Raw genomic sequence first — 18049 nt, forward strand, 5'->3', positions numbered from 1 at the left:
CACACCATTTTTCACAGGGGCCACACCATTATATATTCCCATCAGCAGTGTACAGGGGTTCTAATTTTTCCACATCCTCAGCAACACTTGTTATTTATTTATTTTTGCTAATAGCCATCCTAATGGGTATGAAGTGGTATCTCAGTGTGGTTTTGAATTGCATTTCCATAGGGAGCCTTCTTAAGGTCAGGATATTCCAAGTCCTTTTGTTACAGGGAAGATGGTCCACTAAGAAGGAACCTGGGTATGAGGCTGACTCCTACACTACCTTTAATCCTAGAGCTGAGCAGAGGCTCAGACATCTCACCCCCATTCCTGTGTTTCCCCCTCAGATCCTGTGGGATGATCAGGAAGCCTGAGTTTTGAAAACCTAAAGGGAGAGCAGGAGAGAGGAGTCTGCCCTGAGCCTGGAGGGGCCTCAGACAGAAGAGGGAGATGGCATCAGAAACTACATCCCACCCTCCCACCAGCTAAAGCTTTAACAGTTAATCCCATGACGCTCAAGCAGCTCTGGGAGGGGAGAGCGCAGGCAGGGGAGATCCTACTATTTTTACTAAGACCAGGGCACTTTCTCCTGGGAAAAACTATGGGGAAACCAGGTATGGATTCTGACAGCAAGTTATAAAACAGAAGAACAAACTGAGGCTCAGACTGGGGAACAGACTTGCCCAGAGTTACACGGCGAGCGGGAAGGCAGAGAGCCAAAGTAATGATCGCTGTATGGCCTCTTCCTGGCTGTCTTCCCAAGCCCCCTGCCTGGTGACCTGGCACACATCTTGTTCCAGTGTAGATGTCCTTGGAGTGCCACGTTCCTCTGGTTTCCAGGCTATTGATCCTATCACTTCCCGTGGCAACCACGCCCTGCAGGGTCTTCTGCCTCACAGCCTGGGTACAGGTCCCAGAGCCCAGACAAAAGCAGCAGCCACGTTTCCTGCCTGGGGACTCTGCCAGGAGGAAATGAGGCTTGTCTGGCATGACTGGCTCAGCCAGACAAACCTCATTTCCTCTCTGATGGGGTAAGAAATTCCAGTTCTAAGAAACTGGTTCCAAGGAAAGTCTGAACTCCCACCTCCTGGAAGAAACAAGAGGATGGATGCCTAACTCCCACCTCCTGGAAGAAACAAGAGGATGGATGCCTGGGAGTGTGGTGTAAACTTGGTCATCTGCTCATTTCTTTGACCTCTCCCCCACCCTCCCCAGCCTTTCTGTCACCAGCAGCAAACACTCCTGCCTGGGGAGGTTTCATACATATCTCCATAGTCACTCACCTACCTGGGCACCACAGCCCTTCCTCCAAAGGACATCTGTTGGTCATTGACTTGTCATCCAGGTCACAGTCTCACATGGAAAAGAGCTACTATATGGGGGAAAGGGGGATCTGGTGCCCCCCTAATTCATACTCTTGACTAATGGGCTCTGCCTGGCTCCTACTTGGTCTGGGTCCCATAAGAAGTGGGAGACTAGAGAGAGCACTTCCCAAGGAAATGGCCAACCCCAGGAACCTGTCCTTGACCTTCTTCCTTCTACCATCTTCCCTTCCTGGCCCCTTTGAGCTCAAGGGGCGTGGGGTTCAAGACCCCTCCTTCCCCAAGGCAGTCATTCCAAACATCTTTGCTTAGGTGAGGTGGGGAAGGGGTGCGGAAACACCACTGGTAAGGTCTTGTGTCTCCAGAAGAGGAATGGTCACTTTATCCTGAGGTTCACCTGCCCAACCCAGTCACATAGTTAAGCCCTAGACATGTGTCCTAGAAGAGAAAAATAAAGAGCTCCACTATATCTGATGTGTGTGTGTGTGTGTGTGTTGGTAATGTGGGCACAGCAGTCCGTATGTACATGTCAGCAGGTGTGTCCATGTTCATCTAAAAAAAATCCACAAACATTTGTAACACATATGAGTACTATGAGCCAGGCATGTTTTAAGTGCTTCATACATATTATCTCACTTGTTCTTTGTAACAACTCTACAAAATAGGTATTGCTATCCCTGTTACACAGATGAACAAACTGAGGCACAGAGAGGCTAAGTCATCTGCTCAAGGTCATAGAACTAGCAAGAAGCATTCTGGCCTCTCCTAAGCACATCAGGTGTACTATGCATGTTTGTGTATATGCTTCTGTGTGGACATGTGCATCTTTGGGGAGGGGAGGGTGCTGCACTTAACCCAGACCTTATAGCTTACAAAGCCCTATAAGGCAGCACTCTGTCCAAAGGACCAGAGTCTCCTGTTCAAAGGTCATATATGAGCCTCAGGCCACCTTTGCTCAAGGCTGGAGCCACAAGGGATTCTTCTAGCAGTAACAGGGATGGGTGGAGACAGCCAGATGGCCCAGGGAGGGGGTCTACAAGGGGCTGCCCATTCTGCTCCTGTTTCCCAACTGGTCCCACCTTTGCAGCTCCATCCTAGCAGGGCCTGGAGCTACCTCAGCTTGGACAGCAAGAGTGACCTCTCCTGCACACTGCTTTCCTCTGGCCCATTCCGTCCAGGTGCCAACTCCATCCAAGCAGCATGTAAGAGGCTGCTGCTGAGTACTTAACTGTCTCACATCCTTGAGTCACAACTAAGACCCTTTAGTTAAATTTCCTGGAGCTGACAACAAACCCTATTTTGGGTCATAGTGATTAAATGACACTGTAAACACCTTGTATAAGTAGCTCTGACAACTATCTCAGAACTATTCGGGCATTTGTTGAAAATAGCAGAAATGTGGCCAGAGAAGTGCTAGGGGAAAATCTACTTTGAAGTTGCATTAGCCACTATGTAGTGAGTACCTGTGAGGTGTCAGTCATCGTGGTGTTTTTTCAAATTGATTTTTAGAGAGAGAGGAAGGGAGAGGGAGAGAGAGAGAAATATCACATTGAATGGCTGCCTCCTGCATGCCTTCTATCAGGGATCGAACCGGTGACCTCTTGGTCCATGGTCCATGCTCAACCACTGAGCCACATCAGCCGGGTTCAGTCATTGTTTTAGATACTTCATTTCTTTTAAGCTTCAAAAATCTCTATGTGTTGTTATTTCCATTATACAGATAAGAAAATGAGGCCCAGATGGGGAAATGGCTGTGTTAAACAAAAATCTTTAACTTCCATGTCTGCCCCGGTGGGTGGCTGTGGGCAGCACTTCAGAAAGCCCACATGTGAACAAGCGGGGGCTCCTGGAGTCACCAGGTGCCTGGCTAAAATAATCTGAGGATATAGCCACCTGGAAATTAATCCAAAATTCCAATAGGCAAAACGGGAATGTGAGACGTCTTTCGCGTTAGCTGGCCCACAGCCATTAAAAGACTAGCAGTTCTGTTTCTTTCTCTCACTCTCAGGCTGCTGTAACTTAATTTAGAACATTTCGGAATTTTTTTCTTATCAGCTGATTCCAGGAAGCTGTGTGTACTCCAGCTGTGTGATTCCTGGGCAGTGTGTGGGGATACCGACATCTGCTACCCAACACCCCAGCCACGACACCCTGAACCAGGAGGGCACAGAAGGGAGATCTCTGCTTTCCTCAGATCCTCCCAGGAGGTAGCACCAGTTACTACCCACCAGCTCTGGGAGAGCCCAAACCTTTTAAATCAGAAGAGAAACCACCTGTAGTTACAAAGATAGGGACATTTATTTGTGTTATATTACTGGATTTTAAAGGCAAAAATACAATTCTGTTTTGAACACCAAAGTCAGACATTCCCCCCCTTCCACTTATAATGGTAAATACATACATTTGCACACACAGGAAATCAAAATACACAGCATAACAGGTCTCCAGGACAGGAAAACTGCTGTCCTGGCTGTCTGGGACACCCCATGACCAGCCCTGAGGTCAGCAGAGACCCTGCCCAGGCTGAGAGCCAGCACCAGCATTTTCTTTACCCTCCTGGGCCACCTCTGCCCTCTGATCTTTTCCAAAAACCATTTTAAAGGGTCACCGGCAATGGGAAGGACAGAAACAAAGGCACAGTACATGACAATTTCATGATGACAACTTCCAAGTAAAGGAAATGTTCCCTGAACCCTCTGCCCTGAACTCCCCAGGGAGGAAACAGGACCTATAGCATCTCATGAACCAGGCAAGCATCCAGGCCTGACCTTGGGCCCAGGTGGCCCGCATGAGAGCACCAGGAGGTCAGCAAATAAGGAACAGTTGACACAGGATTTCCCTTGATTCTGAGAATGAACCACATACTTGAATGTGCCAATGTAACATGAAGGAAAATATAACAAAAAAGGTCTTATTTTTATTTTTTATTGATTTCAAAGACAAGAAGGGAGGAAAGATAGAAACATCAATGATGAGAGAGAATAATTGTTGGCTGCCTCATGCATGCTCCCTATTGGAGATTGAGCCTGAAATCCAGGCATGTGCCCTGACTGGGAATCGAACTGTGACCTCCAGGTTCCTGGGTCAATGCTCAACAACTGAGCCACACCGGCTGGGCTTAATTTTTTTTTAAGAGTAAAGTAACAAAGAAGTTACTTCCCAAGGTATTTGTCTCCTTTCTTTTAAGGCACTTTGGAAAAGTCAGGATCTGGGGTCAGAAAGAAAGGCCTTCATTCTTTGCATTTCCCAAAACTCCTTAGTGCAGTTGTTCTGAGTTCTATTAACGTCATTATTAAGGAGCAGGGGACTGACAGAAGTAATTTGCATAGCCCAAATGCTTCTGCAGTGGAAAATAAATTTTAATCAATACAAAGGCTCCTGGAAAAAGAACCAAGTTAGCATCTGATATGCTCAAAGCAATAAAGGCACAGGTAAGACGGGGGCTGGACACCAACTCAGCCTCCACACTAAAGGCTGGTTCCCAGGAGGTCAGTGGTGGGGGTCCAAGATGCCACTAGCTGAAAGGTCAACCCTGGGATTAAACAGCTGAGCCTCTGTCCTTAGCCCAGGCTGGACCCAGCAAGGGTACCCAGGGGTAGAAGTGGCCTCGTGCATCTCACCCCAGGCAGGCTAAGCCTCCCCCAGCAGAGGCAGGTTTGGAGAAGACAGCCCCATGGGTCAGCCTCCCTGGAGTGGGAGTACCTGCTAAAAACCTGAGGGAGAAAGGAGGCTTTAGGCACCAGATTGGTCGTGGGGGAGTGTGGGTGGGTTCAACTGAATTTCTTTCTAGGCTTATAATTAAAAGGCACATTCACACTGGAGAATGAATAGTCTGTTTGACCCTGAGTGCCACAGGCAAGTTTTAGGGAACAGGTAAGATGCAAAGGAACAAAAGGGGGGGGAGGGGAAGGAAGAGGAAGAACCGGTCCTGCAAGGTGGGACAGGCAGTGTGGGGCAGAACCCCAAGGGAGGCAGCCCCTAGACTCCACGGGGTCAGCTGAGGTTCCCTCTACCTCCCCAGGCTAAGGGCCAGTAAACAGACCCGACTGCTGTCATTTACAACTACACGGCCTAGGGCCCTGATGGGAGGTCTTGGGGGGGGGGGGGGGGGTTAGTCTAAGGAGGTGGTGGAGGTTCCCTCCACCCTGCCCACCTGGGGAGGGTAAAGAGGTGGGGAGCCCTGCCTGGGAGGCCAAGGCTTCTGCATTCCTGTGGAGGTCTGAGGGGCCTTGCCCTCATCAAAAAACCCAAAGGCGATTTTGTTCTTCACAAAACCTGGCCTGCCAGCTAAATCAGAGGCCTGCTCGTGGCCACTACAGCATACAGAAAATTTTTCCCCCTAAAAAAAAGCTCAGTCCCCTCCTCACATTTAAAACACCACAATAAAAATATATAGGAAATTCAAGTTTACAGAGCATAGTCAGAAAAATAAGTTGCCATGTTTTAACACTAAACAGCTATGCAAATCTGGATCAACACAAAATCAAGCTAGATCAGTAATCAGAATTCAATTTGGTCTTTAAAATACTACAAACCTCAATCTGCTATTTTTAAAAAGTTTTACATTCAGAAATCAGGCAATCTGGAGAAAGGCCACTGAATGTGAGAACACCCAAGGCTTTTGCTCTGATGGCTAAAGTTGCCTTGGAATTCACACATTAGCAGGGCAAAAAGGTTTGAGGCTCAAGTTTTAAAACTCTTTTGCTAAGAAAAGACATACACACAGTGATTGGAACAGTTGTATAGCACTACAAGAAGGTGGGGGAGAGACAAAATGAGAATGGTTGAAACTGCTTTTCTGTTACAAATGACAACCAAAAAATATCACACCAATCCAATTTCAGCAGCACTCCAATTTTTCATAAAGTAATAAGAATACACAATTTAAAGCAAAATTCTTACCTATTTCACAACAAATTAGTTTACCCCGGGAACGAGCCCCATAGTCACCAAATTTGGAGCTGTATACAGCTCTGATTCTTTGGGGTGATACTGTGAACATGCTGAGAACCCCCAAAGGCTGACAGTTTCTACACTTAGAAACACCTCATAGAGCTAAGAAGTCACATGCTGAGTCAAGGTGGGGGCAAAATCTCCCACTGGTTCTGGTCATCTGGAAAGGCATGTGAATGACAGCCAAGGGGTCTATCACTCTGATTGGTAAGAATGAAAGGGACCAGCCCAGCATGTTGGCAGAGACCCAGCAGAGGTCCCTGGCCATTTTTAGGTCTCTTATCAGTGTAGCAAAATGCTAGCTCGGTGTCCCGATGTCCACTGTGATTTTGGTATATAACTGGTATCTCTCCATGTACAACACCTTGTAGGTCAATGTGTTCAAACCATCAGACAACATTGTCTCTTTCGTGTGTGCAATTCGGTCAAACCTATAAGAAATAAAAGGGCGAGAGGTTGGTGTCAAAACAAAAATCTTAAGAAAAAAAGCACTAAATGTTTGTACTTCGTTGCCTTCCCCCACTGGGACTGAACCGTCCCTTCCCCTCTAGGCATGGAGCCCTCCCCAGAGCCTCATTTCTGCAGCCTGCCCCATCCTAAAGGGGGAAGGAGTATAACCATAGAACACACCTCTGAGGGTTGGGTTCATTTTTTCTGTCTCTTGAGTGGCGAATCATCCGACACTTTCCAATCACAGCATTTGGGCGAGATATAGACATACCTTTAAAAACTATTCTGCAAGGAGTAAAGGGACAAATCATCATTATGGAGCTGCCCTAAGGCTTGGGTCTGATAGCCCCAGCTGTAAGTCTGCTGCCCCACCCACCGTCCCGCTGACTTCTCTTGCCCACACCCCAGCCCACCGTGGCATTGGTTAAAATCACACCCCCTTCCCCATGCGCTTTTACCACTGGATCCATGGTTTGTGTTGGTGACTATTATGTGCCAGGCTCTGGGGTGTCTGCCCTCATGGAACTCAGTGTGGATGCTTAGAGCATAGGACTGTCAGTGGCAGGATGGAGGTGAAGAGGGCAGGTGGGGTTGTGGGGCACAGAGAGAGGAGCAACTAACTACCTACCTGAGCGATACTAGGCAGAGCCAAGTCTTGAAAATGAATCTGCCAGAGCATTTGGGGCAGCCAGGAAAGCCCAGGCAAAGGCAGGGAGGGAGAGTAAGCACAGTGCCCTTGGGGAGCAACACAAGCTTCCGGGGACTGGAGAAAGGGTCTGGGGTTGGAAGTGGCTGGAGATGAGGCTGGAAAGATAGGCAAGGGCTAAATCACGGAGGCCTTCTCAAAGCTTCGCGCATCCCAGGGAACAGAGCCAGTGTCAGAAAGGGATTAATACGCAGCGTTTCACCGAAGGTCTTTGGCTGAGGAGACAGCTCTCTGATAAGCAGTGTAAGAATGGAGAGCAGGGAATACGACCAGAGGCAGCCAGAACAGGTGGAAGGCTCTGTGCAGGTCCGGGGGAAAGGAGTATGGACCAACCCCAAAGCAGGAATAGAAAGTTAAGGGGCAGGACTGAGTGCTCCTGGACGACTTACAGGATTCTGGCCATGCCCCCCCCCCCCCCCAATCGAGTGCCTGGCACACAGTGAATAGGTGTAGAGTAAGAGTCAGGTCCTTCATTTTTCAAGAAAGCTGCTCCACAAACCATTCATCCTTCTAGTCTCTCCACCCTAAGGGGTCTATGCTTGATGCCCCTGCCCCCAACCTTTCTGACCACTTAGGTCTGTGGTGTCACATCAGCCCTGTACTCCATCATATGGGCCCAGTGTCGCCCAGGTGTGGTATTGTGGGAGCAAGTATGTTTCTGTCTGGACTCCATGTCCATTTCTTCAGTGTTCTCCCCACTGGGCCTACCTGGCGCAGTGCTCTGCATGCAGCAGACATTCAATATGTGCATGCTTGACAACCAATCTGCATACTCAAAAACGCAAGCTTTCTCCAAGGCCAATATTAAAGACTTGGGTCTATGCCACATTCTCACGTGAAGTTAACCTTGAATGACTTGGATGTGGCTCTGACAGACACCTTCTGTTAACTGAGCAAATTAGTGCTCTCCAATTCAGGAAGGGACCAGGCTGTATTCTGACATCAAACTCAGAGACAAGTCCAGACTGGCTCCTAAAGGGAGTAGGTGCTTCTAACCTGCAGCTGGCAGGGTAGAAGCCTCAATTGCCGGGGAGAACTGGGCAGAATGTGGTTTCAGTTGCTACTGACAGGGGTTTTTCTACCATCTGCAATGATAACCTACATGATAAAGGTTTATCAGCTACCGAGGAGTCCCAGGGTGTGGATGGGGAGGGTTGGCCATGAAATTATGATTGCTGGGGCCATCCGGTACACAGAGTTTCATCAAACTACTCTGTCTTCTTTTGTGTATGTTAAAAATAGTCCAAAATAAAAAAATAGACCTTGGAACTCCAACAGGACCACAATGAGGTGCTAAATTTTTACAAAGGACATGTTTACTCCTTCAGGATAAAATGGCACATGGTATACATCAAAGTAAGCCCCCCCCTTCCCCCGTCACTTGGCTCTCATTTTCCATTTTCCAAGGCTAATGCAAAAATCACAGAAGCTGCCCTGGCCCAGTAGCTCAGTTGGTTAGGGCGTAGTCCCGATACACTAAGGTTGGGGGTTTGATCCCAGGTCAGGGCACATACAAGAATCGACAAATGAATGCACAACTAAGTGGAACAATAAATTGATGTTTCTTTCTCTTTCTCTCTCTAAAAATCAATAAATTTAAAAAAATTTTAATCACAGAAACTAACTTTCTTAAAGACATCTTCAGTACGTATAGCGTCTAACAGCTGAGCACATGTAAGAAGCTGGGCTGAGTGGGGACTGCATCCCTCCTGGGGATTGAAGACCTTGCAGAGTAACCGAGCACTGACTGAAACACTAGAAGTGAAGAGAGGCAGGGAAAGAGGAGATCTAAGTTGTGACCATTACCTGTTAAAAATGTCGTCATCTTCACCTCCCCAGCCCCAATAATTATTAGGAAATCCATTGATGGTGAGAAACTGCTGTTTACTTAGAGCTGACACACCTCCAAAAAACTGAACATAAGGTAAGCTGGGGGGGAAAAAACACACACACACACACATACAGAGGTACAGTGGTTAGTAAATTTTGACTTGCTCAAAATAAAGCTTGCTCAAAATATAAACACTTCTAAAGTTATTTTTATTTGTTTTGTTTTTATGGCGGACTCAGATTACCTTAGAGAAGATACAGATAACAAAAAATAGAATCTTCTTTCCATGAACACTGTGTTGCTTCTGTGATCTAGGAAATCAGTTAGGCACAAGAGCATAAGCCCAGCTCTGCACCGTTCAGAAATGTTGTGCTCCTGCATGGGAAATCCTTATCCAGGAGGTCCTAGAATCTGAGATTGTTCCAGAGTCTCCCTGTGCCCACTCTGTCATGTACTCATCCTATCTACCAGTCTAGCTTCCATTCTGCCAAAGGTACAATGACCTGAACACTGACTGACTCCAACAGTCAAAATAGCATTTCTGCCATCCATCCTCCTCCAGGAGAGGAGGAGCTGAGCTGGACTGCTCTTAGCCAGGCAAGCACAGCAATGGTTTTATGCAGCATTAATATGCAAAAGTCCACGGGTTAAGATGGTTTGTTTTAAGTTAGGAAATGAAACTTTTCTCAGTGACAGGAATGGCCCAAGCCTGCTTCCTATTTTGATTTTGTTTTTAACTGACAATGGTGCAGCATGTCCACACGGTTGTCTGTTGCTAAACTTTATATAATGTGTGGTCTTGATTCAGCTTGAAAAATAATCTCATTACATGTAGCAGTGCCTTATATCGACATTATATGTAATGTCTGTATTTCTGCTTTGAATCCTTGATATCGCAATGGAATTCCAACTTTATTAAATATATTTGACATGCTAATTATTATATACTATTTAAACTTTTTCTGCCTTCTCTCTTTTCTGGTTGTGCGCTTCCTTTTACAACAAGCCTCTAGAAACAGTTTCTGAGAATTACTGAGCTATGTTTGTAAAGCCGATGTACTTAGGGAGTACGTAAAATAAGCATTTTAACAAAATAAATAGATATTTAAAATTTAATACTAACTACAGGAAAAGGTTCATTGTGTAAAACATAGTTTATCATTGTACTCGATTTTTGCCTTTGGTTTTACAAAGTAAGTAGCTTGTATTTTCTGTATTTTCTACATAATATAGTAAAATGTAGAACAATTGCGATGCATCAATAAAATGGGTAAATGTTCTGATTCAAAAAAAGGGTAGCATTTCTGAAAAATTTCTAAAATAAAATTTTCTTGGAAATTTCTACCATATCCTGACTTAGCAAAATGTATTATGGTGAATCTATTTTGACACATTTTCAAGCAGCAGGGCATCTGGGCTCTCATCCGTCCAAACCTTTTTGTATTTCAATGTTTCAATGGTTATGAACCGTGGCCTCCTAAGGGATACAGAGGAAACACCTATGAGAAATGTTAAGCATCAGAATCAGGACATGCCCAGAGGCCACGCAAAGGCCTTCTGTGGGTCCTTTAAAGGCTGTGGGGGGTTTTCTCAACCCTGTGTGCAGTTCCAAACCACACTCAGGCTCTCACTGGAATCCAGAGACCAAAACCTATCACACAAATTAAGAAAAACTCTAACTCAGACTTCAAGAGAGAAGTCAGCCAAACCATATAGAACCCATGAAAAGCAAAACAAAACTAAACTAAAAAAGCAATTATCATTTTCAAATACATTCAGGAATTCTGACTGCAAGTATCCACAAGCAAAGATCCCTGGGGGCCTGCTTTAATGAATCTAAGGTAATCTTTTTGTAATAAGGTATCATCACGGAAGTGCCAAGTCATCTACCTTCACAGTATAGACGGAACTTGAAATGTGAGGGTTTGAACCAGAGGTGGCCAGGCCAATAAAGTTTTTTGATAATCAGTGTTTTAACAGAAATGGGCTTTTAGTCACTTCTAGGGGAAGTACAAGCTGAGCCGACAAGATCTAGTTTTGCTATCTGTGCTGCTTTCTCTTACCTCCTGCCCCGTCCGACACGCCTAAGTGGTTCTGGGGAAAGCAGACATGCTGCTGTGGTAAAGAATTAGGTGATCACCACCATGCTTCAAGGGGGGAATTAAGAGGGGTCAAGGTATGAACCCGTATATCTCGAAAGCAGATACATAAACAGGGAGAGAGGGAGGGAAGATGGGGGTCAGAGAGTGACGTTTACAGCTAAATTTCGCCCCCTTGAAGACAGCAAGTTTAGGGCCTGAATACCTTTGCTCTGGGGGAAGGACTTCATAACAACCCTATAGTTATCTCACAGACTGCATGCCCTCAGCAAGGAAGGACAGAAAGAATTATGAGAATAAAATGAGTCAGAAAAAAGGCAGTTGGATCTAAACCGAGGGACTGCTGGTCAGTCGAGGCCAGTCACACTGTGGGCATCGGTCTGAGGCAGGGGCCTGTACACTGGGCACCTGCGGCAGCTTCTTAGAACAGAGAGGGAAAGGTCACGTTTCAAAGCCGATAGGCGATTTAAAACCATCTTACGTTAATACAAATATGAGTAAATTATGGAACAAAATACACATTTATTTTTTTATGATAAAACAATGGACCCTGGGGTAATTTTCCACCTATGACAATATGCTTTGGATTACATCGCTGGCCCTGGGCACAGGCATCAGCTGGCTCCTCATCAGGGGCATTTTGGCAGAAACACTTGGGCCCCGTGTGCTGCGGCTGAGAAGCAGTCCCGCTGAGGTATGCAAACCCAAGAACATACTGGGGGGAAATGATTCCAATTTGTTTCCCAAACTGGGTGGGGAAGGGGAGAGAAGAAAGAGGCAGCACAGCATCAGTTTGGTGCCATCCCAAACATTAAAAGCTCTTCTTGTCTGGATGTGCAGAGGTTAGAGGCCTTTCCGGATTCCACTTTCCTCCTCAAATAATAACGGACTTTGGGCTTAAAAAGCACCTATCTCTCAGGAGGCATTCATCTCCGGAGCACAAAGGCACTCCTGGGCTGGAGGAACTGCATCTCCTGGTTGTCGTATCAGAGAGGAACAGGTTTTCGGTAGACTCCGGTGAACAGCTCTTACCTAAATCCAAACTTATCCATTGCCACAGAAATGTGCCGTGGCTGGGGAAAACACCTGTAGGCGTTCCGGTCATCCATTGGAATGAGGTCCACGTCACTAAACACGAAGCAGTTGTAGTCATAGTCCTTCAAGGCCTCTTGAAAACCAACATTGAGGAGCTTAGCGCGATTGAATGTGGAGTCTCCAGCCTAGTGCAGAAATAAAAGAAGTGATATCAGATGCTGTAAGGACTTTGAGCAGAACACAGGGACTGGTGACTTGCCCACTGCATGTGATCATTAGTCTACTCCTGGGCCTCATTTTTTCTGCCCTCATTTACAAATTAATACCAACTGGTATGTCCTGAGTCAGTATTCCCACGTCTCAGAATTATCTTGCAGGACTTGCAAATGTGCGAATGACATATGAACACTATTCCCCATGTAGTGTTCATCACAGCCAAAGCCTGCAAACAATGACATAAGCACCACTAGGGGACTGGTTAAATAAATCATGGTACATCCATAAAATGGAATAGAGTTCTTTAAAAAAAAAAAAAAGGAAGCTCTAAAAGGAAATGATCTTCAAAGTAGTACTGTTAGGTGAAGAGGCATTTAAACATGTCATTTATTTATATACTCGATGTAGACTAATTCCAGGAAAGATAACCAGGAAACTGGTGCCTGTGGGACTTTTCACTTCCACCTTCTTTATATGGTTGACTGATAACCACACTGCATGCCTACCAGGTGTCTGTCACTAAACTAAGCACCAGAGAAATAGGGCAAACTCAATTTCTGCCCTCAAGGTGCTCAGAATGCCTGGTGAGAAGCAGTGTGGTACACACCGCAATAGAAATAGGGTATATGAGAGAGAGGGCAACGCCTGTTTCAGGATACCAACCTTTGCAAGTCTGTTCATGCAAAGGTACTTCACATTTTATTTACTTGTTTATTTTCAACTCCCTCCCTCCCCCAATAGAATGTATGCTCAACGAAGGCTGGAAGTTTTTACTATTTATTCACCTAGTGCCTTGTACACTTCTTGGCATATAATAAGAGCTCAATAAAGAACTACTGGATGGATGGATGGATGGATGGATGGATGGATGGATGGATGGATGGATGGATGATAGATGGATGGGTGGATGAATGGGTGAGAAGACCAATGGATGGGTTTCAACATACAATGGCAGAGAGCAATCCTTTCTGGGAAACTCCAACCAACGGGTCCCCATCAGAGTCACCAGCATGGGTCCCTCCTCTTACCAACTCTCACGGCCCTAGGTTAGTAAGGAGAGTAACAGTATCAACACTGCCACCCTTACACTTAATAGTTCACAAGCCCTTCGGCACACATGCTCTCATCCTGATCGGAATCCTCCCAGCTACACCACGAAGAAACTAAGGCCACACAAGTGACACAGCTGGGACTAGAGCCCAACACTCTGGAATCCTCACTTTAGGCTCTCTCCCAGTATCTCTTGGGATAAACAAGATCAGGGCCCTCTACTTTGGAAAAAAATGTGTCCCACAAGGGCCTTCAGAGGTTATACAGTCTCAAAAGCAGGATGGCCGAACCTCTCTCCGGGCCCCCAAGAGAGGACTTGGAAACTGGTGCTCCACAAGGCTACCTGTGTGAGTGCAGAGTGGGCAGACGGCACCACAGCTGCCCAGCCTCCGGCAGGTGACTCAGGGAAACAAACCACTTAAGAAAAACAAGCACCGAGAAGTCAGACAAAGCACCCACTGAACACTTTTCCAACCAGTGAAAGAGAATACTAAATAAATTAAGGAAACATCTTACACAAGAGCTCCTTTTTTCAGCCATGACAAAGCTTTCTAATCACACACGGTGAAAAGAGAAAGCCGTGACCAACCAAGGGCACACACTGTTTCTTCCGCTGTCCCACCACTTAAGTCATTTAGAATTCTGCCTTCAGTCAATTCTGTGTAAGTCATGAGGCAAAAAGAAGTTCTGAGTTTAGAAACTGCATATGCAAACTATGAAGTTGGTGTAATTATTATTATAACAGTACATTCCTAGTATTCATGGGGCGGGAGGGGGATACGGTAGACCAGGCAAAGGAAAAGTGTTTTACACGCATGCTGTGTCACTTAATCATCTCAGCAATCTTGTAACCAACTTCACTCCAACCTAGAGCGACTTCATCCCTCCCACACCTCCTACCTTCCGGGGATGGGAGAGGCCTGCACCTGGTGCTTTCCATCCTGCTCCTTTAGCTCCATGAAGACCCGAAAAGAGCTAAACATTTTCAAACTCAATTCATCCCCACTGAACACTTTTCCAACCAGTGAAAGGGCAGTGTCTAAGCAAAGCCTTTTCACACCTGTGTAGCAGACCCTCAGGGTGACTGCCCAATGCTCCCTTCTCTTGCTACACTCTCCAATAACAGAGGTGGGGGCGCCTGGTGGCGATGTCTTAACCACAGGATCTGGCCTCCTGGCCACTTCTATTTGATCTAAGCAGATGCCTGAATGAGACTACACTAGGTATTTTTCCTCTCCCAGACTGGTAATTTGGGACCATAAACAGGCACCTCTGGAGCCAAGCTCCCAGAACAATGGCAGCCTGGAGGAGAAAGCTAAGAAGACTTGGTTCTGCCCCTTTGCCCATGTGTGATGCAACAGTTCCTTCGACTCAATAAGGAGCACCAGTGTTTGATCCACACTTGAAACTAGTCAGGCAGTTTTCCAAAATAACCTGAACTACACACCGCTTCTCCCAGCCTGGCCTCACCTGTGTGATCCGGGGAGAGAGGAATAGCAGAGTATTGTTTGCAAGTGTTAGCCCTAGGAAACCAGATCAGCAGAATGACAGATAAGGAAAGAATGCATCTTCCTCTTTCTCCCATGGGACTACAGAAACGTCAGTTCTAGGCTTCTTTGGGTGGCATGTTGTAATAACATGGGTAACTTTCTTGATAAGAAAGACAGACCCTAGCAAGTCCACCAACCGCCACCATAACAGCAGGTGCCTATTCCTTTGCAGGAGGTAGGAAGTCACCTAGCCTTCATTCCTGCCCCTCTTCACTGGGCACCAGCTACTTCATTCACTCAAGTAAACATTTATCAAGTACCTACTGTCTGGCCAAGCCAAAATGTTGTGACGGATACATGCATTTTACCCCAGGAATGCCATCTTCTTCACTTATTAGCTATGGGACTTCAGGCAAATCACATCTCTGGGCCTCAGTTTCCTCATTTGGGCATGAGGTTGATAACAGGTAGGTTGTATTAAATGAGACAATACATTAAAGGCCTTCTGCACATTGCCTGGCAACAAATGTTGGATACTACCATTATTACCTATCAGCATAGGTTTTCCCATCCATCTTGAATAGTCAGATCTTTCAAAATGCCTCCCAGAGATCCAACCTGGAGACAACTCCTTCTCTCATATTTGTGTGTGTCCTTCCCAATCAACTTTAAGATTCCTCCCAAATCCTGCTTCTCTGCTGGAGAGGAAATGTCTTAAAAGGATTACGCTTCAAGTGAGTTAGCCTGTGACTAACAGGATTAGAGTGTTTATAGCAGCCGAGGAACGAGAGGCCTTTAGAGACCTGTGAAATGCCTGGGAAGCCCCACTAGAAGAGGAGCTGGTGCACTGGGAGGAGGTATCCCTCCGAAAGACGGAGCTTTATAAAGCGCAGGCTTCTTTATGTTGGTAGACAAGGGTTACACATACCCCTTTCCTTCTAGGGCAACCAGCTCCTCTTAACAGAAGAGGGTAAGAAGAAAGAAGACAGGCCAAAAACTATAGGGCATTCCCACAGTTGCACAGGGCAGCTGTCCCACTGACCAAAGCTCAGAGAAATGCCTTTTATCACTGGGCATGCAATCCTGACAATGGGTTTAAGAGTCGATCAAGCAGAACCAACAATGGCCAGTACAGAAAGAACAGGAGCCTGGGCTTGGTCAGGCATGCTGACCTGGGGTACAGTGAGGAGGCCTGAGGTGGGAGGCCTGGCACAGGCCTAACGGCCACGTTCCTCAGAGGAGAGAAAAGAAGCCACTTTCAGACGCGTCATGTAACAAACCCAGTACCCTCTGGCAGATCCGGGTGGCAGGGAGGAGTGCCTTAAGAAGTATCAGATAGTTCTCCAGGGCTATTAAAACCTTTTTCTAGAACCCTCATTTACACTAAAGATAGGAAAGAGCAAACAGTATGTCCACTGAAAATGGGATCCTCCTACCTGGCTGGTGGGAATGGAAAATGGTGTTGCCATCCTGGAAAGCAGTCTGGCAGTTGCTCAAATAGATAAGCTAAGAATTACCATACGATCCAGCAAGTCCACGCCTAGTTATATACCCAAAAGAAATGAAAACGTATGTCCCCACAAAACCCTTACACAGTGTTCATAGCAGCATTATTCACAATAGTTAAAAAGTGAAAACAACACAAATGTCCATCAACAGATGAATGGATAAACAAAATGCGGTCTATCCATATAATGAAATGTTATTCGACAATAGAAAGGAATGAAGTAGAGATACATGCTACAACATGGATGAACCTTAGAAACATGCCAGGTGAAAGAAGACAGTCACAAAGGATCACACATTTATTATGATTTCATTTATACAAAATGTCCAGAAGAGGCAAATCCACAGACACAAAAAGATTAGTGGCTGCCTAGGGCTGTAGGGAATGGAGGGATTTGTTGCTAAGAGGTGTGGGGTTTCTTTTTGGTTCTAAACTTGAAAATGTTCTAAACTTGATTTTATGCTGATGGATGCACAATTCTAAATATACTGAAAGTCACTGAGTTATATACTTTAAATAGGTGAATGGTGTGGTATGTGATTATATCTCAGTAAAGAGGTACCAAAAAGAAGAGCAAGCCAGCCCCAGAGACAGAAGAGGACCAGAGGGTCCTGTTTCTCCTTCTTTCATATATTCATTCTCACCACTCTGAGTGTCTGATTCATGTTTAGCAGCAGGGATACAAAAAAGGAAAAAAAAACAGGCCCCACTTTTGAGGTGTTTCAAGTGAAACAGGCAATTGCAATGGGGATGAGCAACGAGCACTTTATGGCGTACAGCTACAAGGAAGGGGAAGGGAGGGGAGAGGAGGGGAGGGGAGGGGAGGGGAGGGGAGGGGAGGGGAGGGGAGGGGAGGGGAGGGGAGGGGAGGGGAGGGGAGGGGAGGGGAGGGGAGGGGAGGGGAGGGGAGGGGAGGGGAGGGGAGGGGAGGGGAGGGGAGGGGAGGGGAGGGGAGCTACAGAGCCAAGCACAGATGGAGAAGTGGAGGTGGTGACACTAACCTAGTCCTAGGGGACCGGAGAAGGCTTCGATCAAGGTAGCCAAGTTTAGTGGGGAGGCCTGAGAAGAGAGAGCATTTGTAAAGGCTGTGGGGAAAAGAGCAGTCAAGGAACGACAGGAAATACGCGATGCAGAAGCCAGAATAAGACATGAAGGTGGATGCAGACCAAATCATGAGATGGAGGGGGAAGCTGGGTACTCCGCTAAAATACTCAGGGGCTTTATCTTTTATTTAGGCCACAGGAAGCCTTTGAAGGTTTTAAATGAGGGTTACATTTTGCATGTCAAGGAGGGATTTGTGATCCATCCCGCAACTGAAGGCAATGATTCTGGGTGAAGTGAACACAAAGAATTTTTAAACCCCAGTTCCCCAGGAGCCATAGTGGGATGTCTGTCTCTTCCCCTG

General features: G+C 46.3%; 1 protein-coding gene across 2 annotated transcripts in view; it reads right to left on the reverse strand.

Annotated features, from left to right (window-relative positions):
- Nucleotides 1-3583: 3583 nt before the first annotated feature.
- Nucleotides 3584-18049, reverse strand: part of B4GALT1 (beta-1,4-galactosyltransferase 1) — a 51256-nt gene continuing 36790 nt past the window's right edge. Inside the window, exons 3-6 of one of the 2 annotated variants that reach the window (XM_016222980.2) lie at nt 12379-12566; nt 9223-9345; nt 6891-6995; nt 3584-6691 (exon numbers count right to left, since the gene is read on the reverse strand). In XM_016222980.2, the coding sequence (XP_016078466.1) occupies nt 6559-6691; nt 6891-6995; nt 9223-9345; nt 12379-12566 (549 nt within the window). In that variant the 3' untranslated portion in view covers nt 3584-6558. The remainder of the gene's footprint in view (nt 6692-6890; nt 6996-9222; nt 9346-12378; nt 12567-18049) is intronic. The other variant, XM_016222981.2, reaches the window with a different exon arrangement.

This window comes from Miniopterus natalensis, chromosome 12 (assembly GCF_054644295.1).
Source record: "Miniopterus natalensis isolate mMinNat1 chromosome 12, mMinNat1.hap1, whole genome shotgun sequence".
Lineage (NCBI taxonomy): Eukaryota > Metazoa > Chordata > Mammalia > Chiroptera > Miniopteridae > Miniopterus > Miniopterus natalensis.